The sequence below is a fragment of the Paramisgurnus dabryanus genome, chromosome 6 (assembly GCF_030506205.2).
Source record: "Paramisgurnus dabryanus chromosome 6, PD_genome_1.1, whole genome shotgun sequence".
Lineage (NCBI taxonomy): Eukaryota > Metazoa > Chordata > Actinopteri > Cypriniformes > Cobitidae > Paramisgurnus > Paramisgurnus dabryanus.
The window spans coordinates 47,005,080-47,020,894 of record NC_133342.1 but is presented as its reverse complement, the minus strand read 5'-3'; the positions used below and the strand labels follow the sequence as shown (position 1 = coordinate 47,020,894).

The following is a 15,815-nucleotide window of genomic DNA, read 5'->3' as shown; positions in this document are numbered from 1 at the left end:
ACAATACCTGAACAAATGAAATATAACTCCATTAATTCTCCTGAGCTCTAAAAGAGAAACCGCTGATGAAGTTTCTTTAAGGTTGAGTCAATCATGGATGTTTTAAAGATCCCTTCACATTAATGTTTAGGGAGGTGGAGGGACAGATTTTCAGGATAGGCATGCACCTGGAGGACATTAAAGAGCAGATCGACAGAAATGTCTGCCATCTTTTCTATCCTCCATCATCATCCTCCACTCCTCCTCATTCACCTTGTAATGATATTTCTCCCTCATCACTTCATCAGTCATTGCAAGAGGTAACACACATTGCATGTACACAACACAATAACATAAACTTTCAAAAAAAATGCTACATAGCTGTCACACCTTTGCACCTGATACCAAATGTATACATATCTGTACTTAAATGGTACATATTAGGACATATTTAAAGGGTACTGCCCCAGTGACAATGTGGGACTATTTCTGAAAAAAAAAAATCTGACAGTGAACAAACTCATAATTCATCTCTCATAGCTGATATCACACAAACTTCTAACCGACACTGTGTATAAAAGAAAATAATTTTAAAACAGCACTAAATTGACCTGCTATTAAGACATCACTAATAGATTAAACTAGACCCTTATGCCATCCTCTTGATTATCTTTTTTTCAGACAAACACAATAGGAGATATATTAAAATATGTCCTGGCTGTTGAAAACTTTATAATAGTAGTAAATTATCCCTGCAAACATAGGTCAGACGGCAACGTCGTCTCCCCGGCCAAAAGGGGTCACCGCAGGACGGCACAAATGCACAACATGTCCTAAAATACATTTTGTATACATTTGTATATGTCTATATTTGTCTGAGGTTGCGTGTATTTAAAATTTTATGTATGAGTTTTATGTATTAACATAACTAGTTTTCAATCATGATGGGACGTGATGGAGGGACGTATTTCGACTGTAATCGGTTTTGCTGGGATCCTTTGATTTGAAGCCCCAAAAGGCGTTCACAAGAGAGTGCTTTTCCGGCGCATGACGTGGTATTCTCATAAGCCGTAAATGCACTTGTGCATCGGTTGTTAAGGGAAACTGGTTGTTTTAGTTTGTAAAGTTTTAAATATTGATCACATCGATTACCCTCAGTAGGACTTTATTAACCCAATGCAGCCATGTGGATTACTTTTGTGAATGGTGGATGGACTTTTGTGGGCTTTAAATCACAAGCACCATTTACTTCCATTATAAAGCTTGCAACAGCCAGGACATTTTCTTATATAACTCTGATTGTATGAGTCTGAAAAAAGATGATCACATACATTAAAGATGGCTTGAGGATGAGTAAGTCATATGGGTTTTTTTTATTTTTGGCCGAACTATCCCTTTAACTCACTCATATGCAGAGTGACTATACAATTTGACCTCTCTCTTGTTGTGTTTTCCTCTCCAGAGTTTGAAATTATTAATGTTGTATACCACACACACATGGTGAAGCTGATATTGTTGTTTACCTCATATCCATTTGCCTGTCTTGTTGTGCTCTGTTACGTGATATCTGAATAACCGTAGCAGGTTTGTGGATGCTTGCGTTGAATGAACATCACGTGTCACATTGCAGGAATCGCTCTTCAGCATCTCTACAGTCAGACAAAACATGATAGAGAATGATGAAGATGAGGAGGATGAAGATCACAACTTTATTCTACAGTACGGCTACATTTTATTCTCTCTTTCTGTTTGAACTGATCCATGCACAATCCCCTAAAACAAGGATTTAAATTTAAAGGATTGAAAATGTAGAGGATTTGAAAAGATGGTAATTTTCAACAATAACGCAACATTTCCAGCCCCTTGTTTGCCTTTACAGACAGATCAGCGATGTGGGTTGTAAGAGGAGAGAGGATATAGTGATAGTTAACACAGCTGAGCTCAGTAAAGGCTGATTGGGTTACAGACGTAGGACTATCAGTTTCATTATGGAAACACAAAGTACCTCCTGTTAGTTCTTGTGGATGTTCTTCTGCTCTCTGAGGTGTCCTATCTTCTCCACTGGATATGAAAAAGACAACCTGACGGCGACGCAGGAGCAAGATGACAATGAAGACTTTCTTACACAAACGTATACCACTGCTTCATTACAGCAAGCGCTGACACACGGCAGGTTAGGATCACTGCGATATTTCCTCTGCATGCACTTTAATATCATACATTTTCATTGAATCAGTGAATTATAGTATAGTTTAAAAATCATTATGATAAAACAGTGCTTTGCTAAATTGTGCAAGATAATTATGGTAGGTCAAAGATTTGCCTTTTAGATTAAAAAAGGCAAAATTTACTGTTGTTAAAAGAAAGTTAAATTCTAGTAAGTGTGCTTAAATTAATTGCATGCTTATAACAACATTTCTTATGATCAAAAGTAAAGTACTTTTTTTTTACATACAACATGGTAGTACTATAATTTCTTGGACATGTATGATGGTAACACCCAGTGTTTGGAATAACGCCGTTTAAAAGAACGGCGTTACGTAACGACGTTCATTTTTCAGTAACGGGCTAATCTAATTAATTACTTTTCCCGCCGTTACAACGCCGTTAACGTTACCGGACGTTAAATGCGGTGCGTTACTATGCACTGACTTAACCTGTGTGATCCAAACGCAACCCTGGCTCACACAGCTAGTGAGGAGGTAGGTTAATAACGAGATAAGCGATTATGATTGGCTAAGGCAGAGTAATGTGTTTCATGGTAGCCAATCAGAGCCAGTGTTGTTATACACATGCCAGCGCACGCGCCTGCGGCGACACACACACAGGGCGAATTCCAATCGAAAGTGATGATCACTATGCCCTATTCCCTTCGAAGATCAAATCTATTGATGTATAAACTCTAGATAAAGTTGCGCAATGTTGTCTGATAGTGTGGCTAAGTAAAATACACTTGGTGATAAAATACAGCGTCTTTTTCTGTTTATTTGGATTTTACATCCCCTTCGCGAAGTGCCCTTCAAGGGCGCACAAACGGCATTTGGAATTTACCCACACACACCGAACAGCTAAACAGAGATTCGCGGCAGCAGAAGAGATGGTGAGTCAGGAGGAGCAATCCGATGAAAAGTTGGCATTTTCAAGGTGGAGATATAAGCACTACTTCAAATTCATTATGGTCAAAGCAAGAACGTGCATGTAATGTGCACATTATGTCCGGGAGCGAAGACTTTGTCGACATCCGTTGTAAGCAACTCTAATTTAATGAATCATATTGTTAAACTGTTTACTTTTTTAATGAAGAAAACGAAATACAGCAGCCTATGTCTTCCAGACTATTTATCTCAGTTTGATTTATTTAATTTGCTACAGTTATTGCAAACACACTTTATATTATTTAACTGTTTACTTTTGAAGAAAATACCTGAAGTACAGAATGTCTACCAGACCAGTTGTCTGAGATTGGGAGTTTGATTTATTTAATTAAGAATACGACTACAGAGCAAACACACTTTTTGTTGTTTAAAAGTTAACTTTTTGTGAACAAAACACTTGGAAGTACAGGTTGTTTACTTGACCAGTTGTCTCAGGTTGAGATAGTTTTATTTAATTTAGTTTGCTGAAGTTAAATGCACTTTATATGGTGTAACTGTTTACTTTTCTTACAAAGATAATACTTGAAGTGTAGGATAAAACTCTTGCTGTCTGTTGACGTGCAATAAATATGGAAAGTTATGTATGAACACCTGTCTGTTCTACTCATTTCAACTGACATGTGAAAACTGCTAAAAAAATACAAATTCTTTGACATATAGCAACTTTTTTTTAACCGTAACGCAAATAGTTACTTTCCCTGGTAACGAGTTACTTTTATTATAGGGTAATTCAGTTACTAACTCAGTTACTTTTTGGAACAAGTAGTGAGTAACTATAACTAATTACTTTTTTTAAGTAACGTTCCGAACACTGGTAACACCATAATATACTTTAAAATACATTAGTATACGAGGTAAAAATCATATTACACAAGTAAAATACACATACCGTTACATGTTACTGTACCATATATGTCAAAATATAATCCTGCTATTTTTGTTATAGATGTGAGGAAATCAGGAGACGAGATGAAGACCTCTCAAATGTAGGAACTGATATTATAGGACCTTCTGTTGGGAACCCAACTACAGACCAAACACAGGTAACAAGTTAACGCATGAAGAAATGAACAGATAGAGTCATATTTTAGTTCATTTTTTTTTCACAAAATAGTTTTAAGAAATAAAAGATCACATTTAAAACACATTAGAGCAAGTTAAAGAAGCTAAAATGTACTGTATGTAGTATGGCATTATGTTTTTATGTACTGTTTAGTAGGGGTGAGTGGGGCACAAACTATTACCGGGTTAATTGTAACATGGCTACTTTAGGTATTTACACAGGGCCGAGCAATCTATGCTTTTGGTCTTTTTCTCTTACTGTCAGAAGATGATCTGTGAATTTGTGAAAAGTTTTTATGTGTTTTGGTTTAGATATTGAACAAAGAGTGTTTTGTAGGCATGAAAGTAAATTTCTTCATCTTATGTATTTTTTTCGATTTCTTAAGTCACCAAATGTTACCTAAAATATTACTCCATTTTGAAAGATGTCAGCAACTTCTAGTAACTGATAGCTGGGATTGAAATTTTTTTACACAGCGGGGTTAGTTGTCACATTGTTATAGTTAAGCCCTTAGGTATACTATGATAATGAAATTATTTTTTGTCTTAATTGCGAAGCCTTTTCAAAAAAATCTATTTATACACATTGATGCATAATACAAGGATGGTTAGATGAAAGATCATGGAAGGATGGAAACGTGGGATCTATCTATTATAGGCAGATACTATATAAACATTATCCACCTTTAGTGTATATATACAGAATTTTATTGAATTATTTGTGTTTAAACTAAATTTTCCAGCAAGTGTAACAACAAACCCTCTGTTTCTTGCCACCTATGGGATAAGTTGTAACGTTTGCACTCCTGTCACTTTCGGTGTAATTGTACAATAACGGTAGGGCCCACAAACAAACTTTAAGTGTTTATTCGTAGCAGGGATGTGTGTGTTGCTTGTGTAAAACGTAATAAATTAAACTTCAATATTTTTTTAATGATAGAGCCAAAGCCAAAAAACATTACTTTGTGCCCTGCTCTCCCCTATTCATTGTCAAATTGTGACCCTGAACCACAAAACCAGTCATAAGGTTGAATTGTTTAAAGAGTAACTAAACCCTAAACCAACTTTTTTTAGTTAATGATCTGTAAGAATGCGGCTTTATTAGTGCTGTTCATTGATTTGAGTAACTTTTTTGACATTTGGGTATTAAGTGTTTCAATGCTAGAATATATGATGTAAAATGTCTGAGTGCTGCCCTCTTCAGGTTGAACGGTGGCTACTGCAGTTGAATTTCCCTATTGAATGTTGCGGTACCGCATGACATAAGCGGTATGACCCTACATAAGCAATCTGAAGCTCACCATGCCCTTGTTACGATCTCACCACACCCTTGGTACAAGCTCAGTTCGTCCCCTCTATCTTCGTTGGGGTCTGGCCACTTTTCTTGCATTTTTTAAATATTGCCAGTGGGTGGAGTCAGGCTCTGAACAGGGGTTTAGTTTTGCTTTAACACTGAGATTTATCTTTCCATGTTGAGGTATGTTTTGTTATGGCAAGATAGTATTTGGCAGAGATACAACAAGGGCACAGGGCAGTTGTAGCCTAGTGGTAAGAGTGCCGGGCTTGCAACCCGAGTTATTATAATTATTATTAACCCGAGTGTTGCTGGTTCGAGGCTCACGACCGGCGGGTTGCGACTGTGGTGCCTTTTTGGCATAAAAGAAAAATCTATCACTTTGACCCCTACAATGTATTGTTGGCTATTACTACAAATATACCTAAGTGACTCTATGACTTGGTTTTGGGGTCCAGCTTCAAAATTATAGTAATAGTTAAAGTGCAGATAGAGATGCTGTGAGGTTTTGTGTTAGAGCTGTTATTGTATTTGTGACTACAGTGTGGCCGAAAGTACGAGGATGTCTTTGGTCTTTCAGAGTTTTTGGAGTCCAGAAGCTGACAGCGGCTTTGTCAGTTCTGATGCGAGTCGGCCAAACACAGGACTTTCTCAGACAACCGCTAATGCTTTCAGGTAAATAAACTCTTACAACCATTTAATCTTATCAATGAATTATATACTACAGCAAAACTAAACATTTATTCTTTCCATCAGTTCTGCACATCCTGATGATGTCATCAGCACAGCAAATATAAGCGATTCAGACAGCGAAATGTCTCATTCAAACGTACAAACAACTATATCTGTAACAACACGACCACAACAGTCCACTGTGAACAATGTGCAATATGAACAGCTGGACACAACAAGCAACTTTATTACCCAGAATGCACCACTTAAAGGTCCAAAGGTTGAAGCTGCATCAGAAGGTGGGGCCATTTCCATTCCTGAGCAGATGACTGAAAGAAGAAGAGATATTTATAATGGAAAGCATCACACTTCACATGACACACAGAGACCAGACCGAGACACAAACTCACCATCACACTGTTCCTGTCACAAGTGAGTCTTACTCAATTCCTTTGCATTGTGACATCAAAATTAAGTTAAGTTTGTTTTACCCTTTAGTTCTCATTAGTTTAATTTCTTACTTTCATACAAATTTTTATTAGTGTAACAAACATTCAAGAATAAATTTCATACATGCAGCTTTATTTGTTGAGATAATTTTTAACAAATGCAAACCTTCCATGAGGAAAACCAGTTTACTTTCTGTTTTAACATAAAAAAGACGTTAAAATGTCATGATGAACACGATGTCCTTATCAATCTAAAATCACTATGAGTTTGAGTCGTTTATAACGTGCATTTAAAAAAGCAACACTCGTTAAACTTCTTCCTTTATTTCTTAACGCCATATTCATGGCGAGAACCAGGTAATCCATACACAAGTTTATTCAGAAAAGTTGATTTATACGCAAGTATCTTCAATTTGCATGTTTTTGGCCTGTGGGAGGAATCCGGAGTACCCGGAGTAAACCCATGCTGACACAGGGAGAACATGCAGAAACTCCACACAGAAAGGCCACCTGCCCTAGCCGGGGCTCGAACCGGGTACCTTCTTGCTGTGAGGCAACAGTGCTACCCACTGAGCCACTGTGCCGCCCCCACTCGTTAAACAAAATAATTCAAAATATTCTCTATTATCATGAAAATACCTGAAAAAATCTGAAGAACGGCGATATAAAGGCCCTGTCCCAAATGGCACATTTTGGACTTGTGGTCCTCCTCAGAGTCCACACTTTGATGACATCATAGAGTGCAGACTTAGGGGCCCTTGATGCGAGTCCACATGAGTGCACCGGAGTCGTATTTTGGGACAGACTCGAGCGCCACACCCGAAATAGGAAGAGAAGTTGCCCGTCAGTGTGAAGTGCATGAAGCCTGCTGCAGTGTGGGCTTCGTCGGAGACAGCAATGAAGGGGGCAAAGGGGGCGCTGATGAGCACACTTGAAAGCGTAAAAATGACAGATGGGACACCCTATGGACTCGTAGACTAAGCGAGCACGCGCAATTTAAGTCCACGAGACCGAAGGTCCACATGAAGTGCGCCATTTGGGACAGGGACAAATATTCTTCTAGACATTTCCTGGAATAGCTACTTCTTCCGTGGCACAAAGGGAGTTTCTGCATGTTGTAATTCATTCAAATTCATTTATTGAGAAAACGCGCATTTGCACGATTAATCGTTACAGCCCTACCCCACAGATAATTTATTAAAACATCTTAAAATTGCCACTTTGTAGGTGTGAGCAAAAATGTGCAGTTTTGGGGTGTGTCCTTTTAAATGCAAATGAGCTGATATCTCCACTAAATGGCAGTGCTGTGGTTGGATAGTGCAGATTAAGGGGGCGGTATTATCCCCTTCTGACATCACAGGGGAGCCTATTTTTCCACATGCTTGCAGAGAATGGTTTACCAAAACTAAGTTACTGGGTTGATCTTTTCACATTTCTTGGTTGATAGAAGCAATGGGAACCCAATTATAGCACTTTAACATGGAAAAAGGTCAGATTTTCACAATATGTCCCCTTTAAGAGTGCAATTGTAAGATGAAATGACTCTACACTCTCAAAAACAAAGGTACAAGAATGTACAAAAGTTGTTCATTTGGGCAGCCCCTTTAAAAAAGTACACTTTTGTAAGTAAAAGGTGCATTATTGGTAACTCAAATGTAGTGTACACATTTGTACCTAAAAGGTACAAAAATGGTAGCCTACATATTAGGACCTTTTTAAATCATTTTTCTAAGAGGGTAGTTGCACACAACTTTGCCTAAATGTCACAATAATGATGGCAGAAATGCAGAAAATGATAAGGCTCATCCAGTACACTGTTAATGTTGACCTGATGATCAGATTAAATTTCTGTATTATTGTTTTCAGTAGTGAAGTTATTCTTGCGCTGCAGTATGAGGTCTCACACCTCAAGAGGGCACTAGAGGAGAGTTTAAGTCATCTACCTCATATGAGCAGATGGGTGGATTACCCCAACAGCAGATCTCATTCAGAAAGAAAGCACAGAGGTCAAACGCGTGGTCAGAACAGAACCGGCTCCAGCAGGTAATTAAATCGTTTATGAAACAGGACTTATTATATTTACCGTCTGATGCTGTTGCTTCTTAAACATTAGCTAAACTAATAAACTTTATCAATCTACCACCAGACGTGTTAAGACAGACATCTCTTCTGATACAGAGCCCAGCAGGAGAAAAGGTTAAGAGCTTCACACATCAGATTTAATCCTGTTTTCAATGTCTCTCTATATGTATGTAATATCTAAATTCATGCATACAAATATTGGGGGTAATACTGTAGGTATTTAAAGGACAATAAAGTGAAATTAAAGCAATTTGTGTACTTTCAGTTACAGACGGTGAAGATTCAGATCAAACATTGAGTTTCCAGAGAGGCTTGAGTCCATCGCTTGAACAAACACACAGCCGCTTCAGCGCTCTCTCTGACAGAAGATCATGTAGATCTTCATCCAAGGGTAGGATGACTACACTACACCTGTAATATAATAATGTTATTTATTGTATCTCATAATATAGTATAATAAATATGTTCTCAACGTTTCTACTCTTAATGATCACAGCATCAGTGGACACATCTCAGCTCACGTCTGGTAACCATCAGAGAACCGGTAATGGGCCGACCATTCACAATACCACTGCTGACTCAAGATCAACATATAGTAGCGCCATCTACAGGCCAGCAAGTAAGGAAACTTTGTCTTCAGTTATTGTGGGATTGTTTTGCCAATAATGCTTACCGTGGTAAATTTATGCACAGAGTTGATTTGTCGTTTCAGTGGGAAATCTCTTTATTAACAGCAAAAAACTTGTCACGTCTCTTCCCGCTAATCCTTCCCATAAACCTCTGCTGCAGGTCAACTATGGATCTTCTTATAGTCTACCTGCTGGGTAAGCAATAAACCAATTTAACCACTCACAGACAACTAAACATATAGCCATTAAGTGATCATAACAATACATGTCATTCTTACTATTACAGTATCTAAGTACACATTGTTTCCTCTTCATAATTGCGCACAAGAAAATTAAATATTATTGTTTTTTTGAAGAGCTGTCCATTCTCCATTTGTTGATATTGTTGCTGTTTTAAAGTCGCAATATAAAGCAGCAGGTACTTTTATGATGCACATGGTTCACATATTCTGACACTTCGGGCACATATTTTGAATTTGAAGTGAAGTCACCAGTCGCCATTGCTCTTAACACTGGAGCTCATCGTAAAGTTAAGTCTTTGTTTTTTACTTTGAGTCGTTTGGGGCGAGATGACACACAGCCCTCTCACATGCCATCATAGTGCTTAGTTGATCTGTTCCTGCTGCACGCAGCAGAAGGTTTTTACGAAGGTGAGTGGTTGTGCAGGTGACGTCTCTCCACGCTCGAGCCCACCTCTGCAAGCCGGCCAGGGCGCGGTTAACCAAACTGCATCCCGGGCACGGTACGGAGCAATCACACTAGTCAAACCAACCAGGCTTTGAGGGTCAACTGTGCTCGGACTCGGTTTGGATAATGTGAGTGCACCCTTAATATCCGCGCTATCCTCAGTTTCTGGTTATAGAAACTATGGCAAAACAAGTGGACAAATGTGGATGTGGCGGTTATACAACATCTAACACGCAGCTGTTGTGTCATGCAGCTAATTCATTATGGCATGACCTCATCTGTGAACATGATTAACGAATATCATACGTCTCTGGATGGTGAAAACAACATCTCCCATCGTTCTACTGTCCTTCATTTAAGAGCACCAATTTCATTGTTAAAAAACAACGTTATTTTGTGTATTTGGGATAATACAATGTGTTTGCGTGGTTTATGGTTAAAAACCACGTTTTTTCCCACGTACCGTAAATGTTTGTAGCTACAGCTTTCCCTGTTTTCTTGAAACACACAGATTTTGTACAAAACTGTCCCTGATTGGCCAGCTAATCTGTACGTTGTTACTGGCCTGAATACCTTTGACGTCAGCCAAAAATGTGACGCTCCTTACCATGTTTGAAAGATTTGCGCACAATGCAATGCTAACAGGAGTTAACTTACAGCCTGTGAGTCCAAGTGGGAAGAATTAGGATAATGTCGGTCATGGGAACAAATGTGTTTGTGTTTTCCCCTATATTTCTATTTTTCTTAAATCAAAACAAACCAACTGCACAAACCAATTGATATTAATTGGAATGCACAACCAAAAAACGAGATTTCTGAAAAAATAAACATGTTTTGATAATGTTAAAAACGGATTTATCTCGTTTTGCAACAAAACTCTTCAAAACTCAACTTTTCAAACTGATGAGTTTCGCATTAAATTGATTTTTGTTACTCTTGCAATAGACAATTCATTGTTACATCTATGACTTTGGTTTAAAAATCTATGATTTGTAGATCCTTTTCCTTTTAGAGGCCATTCATTAAGTTGCGCTCAAGTTTATTTTTAATCTAAATGCGCGGCAAACGCACTCAAATAAACGCTTCTGAAACAAAATACGAAAGCTTTGAAAAGCAGAAGAATTTTTTTTTACATTTTTTAACGCCGCAAATTGCGCGAGTGGTACTGGATAAGTGCTGGCAGCCTAGGGACAGCAACCTTCAACCTGTTGGCCTGACAACACCGGCCCTATTGGCCAAAAAGACAGACCGGCCCACCGGGAACTCTCCCGTTCCCCCCTTGGACAAAAGGAAATGTAAAATCGTGAATGGACCATTGGTGCTCTTTAAGATTAGTCATTATTATTGCATAATAGCGACCTCTAGTTGTGAAAAGCCTACGTATTGTGGCTTTAATTTACAGAATTCCTACAAAGTATGTTGTCTTTGTATATTGTTGTATATTTTCCTTATCTAGAATAGAAAACATGAGTATAGACTGATATTTTAGAGGTTTTAATTTTTGACAAAAATGTCACTGGAATTGCTAAATTATCTTTATAACACATAATTGATCACTGTAACTAAAATACTCAACAGTGTTGTCTTAACCTCTGCCGGATGTTTTCTTAGGTTTAAAGTGCGAGATCGGGAGTCAGTACCGCCTGTGTCCAGTAGGAGACGCTCTACTCAATCTGACTCTGCACTGCTTCCCAGTAATGTGTTTTTTCAGCAGACATCACAGCGGACCGGTGCAAGACGACGCTACACTAGCAGGGTTAGTTTATCATACGGTTAACATCCACACAATAAAGCATATACATAAATGCATCAGTCCAGAATCATTCTAGCATGTCACATTCAGGCACAACTGAGATAAAAAGAATCATGAACGATTTACAAAAAGAAGTCTGTGCATGTGTTTCATGAATAACGCCCCATTCAGACAGCCAACGACAAGCAGTAGCAGAGCGACGCGATCTCATTCATTTCAATGGAAACCTGGCGACTTCCGGCAACATGAGCGACAGTGACCGTTGGCGACAGTATGGGCGTGTCCAGCGACGCGAGAAAGTTAAGAAAAGTTTAACTTTATGCAAATGTCGAGCGACTTTCGGGAGCGACTACCAATGAGAACAAAGCAGTGGAGTTCACGTCATCCTTCTCTCGTCAGTTACTAGAGTGGATCGTACTCATTTTGTTTATGACAAGCAGATTTAGAAACGCCTCATTGAAAGAGACAGGCGACACACAGCGATAACGTCGCTGGCTGTCTGAACGAGGGGTCAGAACCATTGGGATGATCTCTTATGACGCACAGTTTCATCGACCCATGTTTTATTTTCATTAGGAGGAATCAATACATAAGACTTTGGACAAAGCCTTACAGGCGGCCTTTCTGGTGAAACAGACCACAGAGAAGATGGCCGACGCGCTCTCGGCTGATCTGGCCAAAGCTCAGCTCCAGAGGAAGATACATAACCAACATCCCATAAACAACAGGACAGCCAGATGTAACTTACTCTCTCTGAGCACTTCTCAAGCACATTAAAGGGTCTTCTCTTATACAACTTTTTTATATGATCAAAAAGTTTTACACGATGTCACTGTCTGTCTGCTATAATGACCATGAACAACAGGGGGCAGAATTGAGTCTTCTAACGTAGCTGCGATAATCAGTGCTTAAACTTCTCTCTGTATCAGCAACACATATTTCAATAATCGTATAATATATCACCTGGAAGCAAAAGGGGGATTTTAATGTTTTAGGTTCCCATATTTGTTAGACTATCACTCATTTTCCTTTAAGCTGAAGGTTTCATTTGACAATAAGAGACAAAACCAACAGCAGTCAAGTTTCGGTCAGTATTTGTTTGTGTGTGTTTTAAGCCCCTGGTCATTGCTGGTTTTGTTCGTGTATAGGACAGCTTAAACTGTTTGGTTGGTGTAAAATATTCAACTATTTCCCCTCAGACATAATCATAAAAGTAGCTAGGCAACCAAATGTGTCTCGCAGATCAAACACACCTGCCACAATGTAACTTACATCCTTCAGAAAGCACTGTAATAATAATGCAATACAAAAAAAGACTGAATGTCTATGTTATACATGAACTTTTATCAGATTGTTCAAAAATATATCTTATTTAATCCTAGCTTATAAGCCTAAAGCTATTTTATTATAACTCTGTTAAATATACACATTTGTATATTTAGGTATAAGCAGTTTTGCTGCTTGAGTAAATTGATTTTGTTTTGTCTTATTTTAACTGGAAAACAAAACCAAAGCCAATATAATGTCTTCTGTCAGATGCACTTTCACAAGCAGAATGGAAAAGGCTTCTTGTTTTTTAATGCTCTCCTAGACCTCAGCAAATATAACTTGCATATGAATATGAGGGAAGGATATACAGTAAGGAGTATGGATATTCTTATAAATCATCTTTGGAAGCAAACTTTTAAAAACAAACTTTAATGCATAAAAAGTAAGATATGCAGAGGTGAATTGCGTCTTGAAAGGTGGGAAATCTTATTTACTGGCAAAGTAACACTATAACAATCCCCTGTAGCAATCTCAGTGTAAAAATAAAAAAGTGAAAATGTCATATGGACATACAGTATCAGATGTCCTTCTCTCATGGCATTGTATGAATATTTTTCCTCTTTGATGTACAGCGCTCTATTCAAAACCAAACAAAGCTCAGACAAATGCAGCCCATGCGTGACCCAAATAAATAAGATTTTCTGGAGGGGATTTTCAATACTCCATCGTCTCTGTCTCTCTAAACAAAATGAAATAGATACACTGCCTTCCCTGGTGGAAATAACATAAAAGAAACCATCACAGAAAATCATGAAAAAAACCATTAGGAACCATTAGCTTTTACCATTAAATCCCTTTTGGGACATATTCCAGTAGGATTTAATGGCCCCATCAATAGAACTGAACACACACCTGTAGAGACCCACAGAGACCATTATAGTTTCCATTACAACCAATACAATTCCCATTAAAACCATTAAATATAGAATTTGTGTGATGTTTATTGTTTTTATTAGCAGAGTTTACTCTTGATATGTTATATCAAGAGTAAACCCATTAATATATTCATTTAAATAGTTGACTGTGATTAACAGGGGTGTGAAATATGTGGGGTTAAAATAAGTTCAATGTGGGAACATCTGAATTAACTAAATAATTTATCATATTTAAACCAACCTGGCTTCATTGGGGTACAGTAATGTAAGTAATTTTCCAATGGTTAGATGAAAAATAAATTCATAAATTGTATATTGTATTAAAGGTGAATTGTATACGAAAGGGTCAATTCCTTGGTAAATGTTCAAAGTAAAACTTTTTTTAATTTGCAGAAATGTACTCTTGTCTTTTTCTCAATCATTTTTTGTGGTCTCACCCTGAGATGCATTTTTAACAATATTAAAGTTCACATTATTGAACAAGACTTCTGATTACAACTAAAAGATTCGTGAAGTGACTTTAAACTTTTGGAAAGAGGCGTGTTCCGGCGCAAACCATCCCTGATGCTATTTTGCAGTTTCAAAAAACAATTGCGCCACTGACCAGAAAAAAAAAAGTTTAAAGTCAGTGGCGCGTTGCGCGTGGTTCATTATGCTATTTTAACCCTTGTGTGGTGTTCGGGTCTGTGAGACCCGTTTTTAATTTTTACTGAAAGAAAATGTATGCAATTAGTTGTTGTTTCAACCTCAGATTCATTGGCCTTGGCTCATTTTCTATAAAGAACATAAAAATAATCAAATTTATAATAACTGTACACTGTACACCCCCCCTACACATATATATTACATATGTGGTGTTTGGGTCCACTGGACCCGGGGCTAATAAGGTATGTAAAAATTGAATGTGCTATGTAACTTCACTCTATTTTTCTCCTTTCTAGGACTCTTGTGAGTGCATGAGTGTGTTTGTATATATGGCTGTACATATATGATGGATGCATGTCAGAGTTTTGTCCTTCTGCACTTGCTGTAATGCCGCACGGATACACATGTTATATATCATGCATGAACATTTGTCTGTACCTACTTTCCCAAACACTTTACCTTCTGTCTATCAGGAACCATTCTACATTTTACCATTATCTCCCTTTCAAAAAAATCCATAATTTTATTGTAGTAAAAGAGTAGTAATCATGGTTATTTGGTATATTGGTTACCATTTGTAAAACCATGGGTTTACCTCAAAACCTATGGTGTGTGTGTGTGTACTTGGTATTTATCAAATGTCCCACAAAGATGTGTGTGTGTGTGTGTGTGTGTGAGAGAGAGAGAGAGAGAGAGAGAGTGAATAATATAGAAAGAAAATTTTTATCCATGTATTTTCATCATTCCAAATTCTGGCCAATAGCAACACATTGTACGGCAGTGTGTGTGGACATAAGATGGACACAGTATATGTGTATAAAATGCAAGAAATGCATAAGCAACACAACTACACAGTAAAACTTGCTTCTTATGTGTTGTGTTGGCTGGCATGAACAGGTTATGTGTTCAGTGTGGATGATGTCTTATGATACGGCATCTGTTCAGTTGGGGCCTGTCCTGTGTAGACTGACACAAATGTGTACAATTTCAAAAAGTTCAAAGAATTAAACATCAACAGTGATGAAAAACATTTTTTCTTTTATACTTTTTTAAAATAAACATGTCCCCCCCCCAATATCTGTATCAGAATAGAATTTTCTTCTTTTATTTCACATTACCACAAAAACGAAATGGCACTTTAGTTCATTAATAGTCCTCTACCAGTAGTAAATGACAAATATTAACCATAAATTCTGTCTATGTT

The 15,815-nt window shown here is 37.7% G+C and overlaps 1 protein-coding gene across 1 annotated transcript; it reads left to right on the top strand.

Moving 5' to 3' along the window:
- The first annotated feature begins 161 nt into the window (after nt 1-161).
- LOC135767211 (uncharacterized) lies at nt 162-14,365 on the top strand. Its single transcript, XM_065276873.2, has 13 exons — nt 162-299; nt 1,610-1,698; nt 2,024-2,152; nt 4,081-4,177; nt 6,071-6,165; nt 6,247-6,594; nt 8,478-8,654; nt 8,758-8,807; nt 8,959-9,084; nt 9,190-9,312; nt 9,406-9,517; nt 11,621-11,765; nt 12,339-14,365. The coding sequence occupies exons 1-13, from the start codon at nt 162-164 to the stop codon at nt 12,537-12,539; spliced, it is 1,830 nt and encodes a 609-aa protein (XP_065132945.2). The 3' UTR covers nt 12,540-14,365.
- Nucleotides 14,366-15,815: the final 1,450 nt, after the last annotated feature.

Bases quoted from the DNA above. Each gene is read 5' to 3' on its own strand.
- LOC135767211 (XM_065276873.2), top strand. From the start codon at position 162: ATGCACCTGGAGGACATTAAAGAGCAGATCGACAGAAATGTCTGCCAT. The intron at 8,655-8,757 runs GTAATTAAATCG...ATCTACCACCAG, and splicing joins AACAGAACCGGCTCCAGCAG to ACGTGTTAAGACAGACATCT. The intron at 9,518-11,620 runs GTAAGCAATAAA...ATGTTTTCTTAG, and splicing joins TCTTATAGTCTACCTGCTGG to GTTTAAAGTGCGAGATCGGG.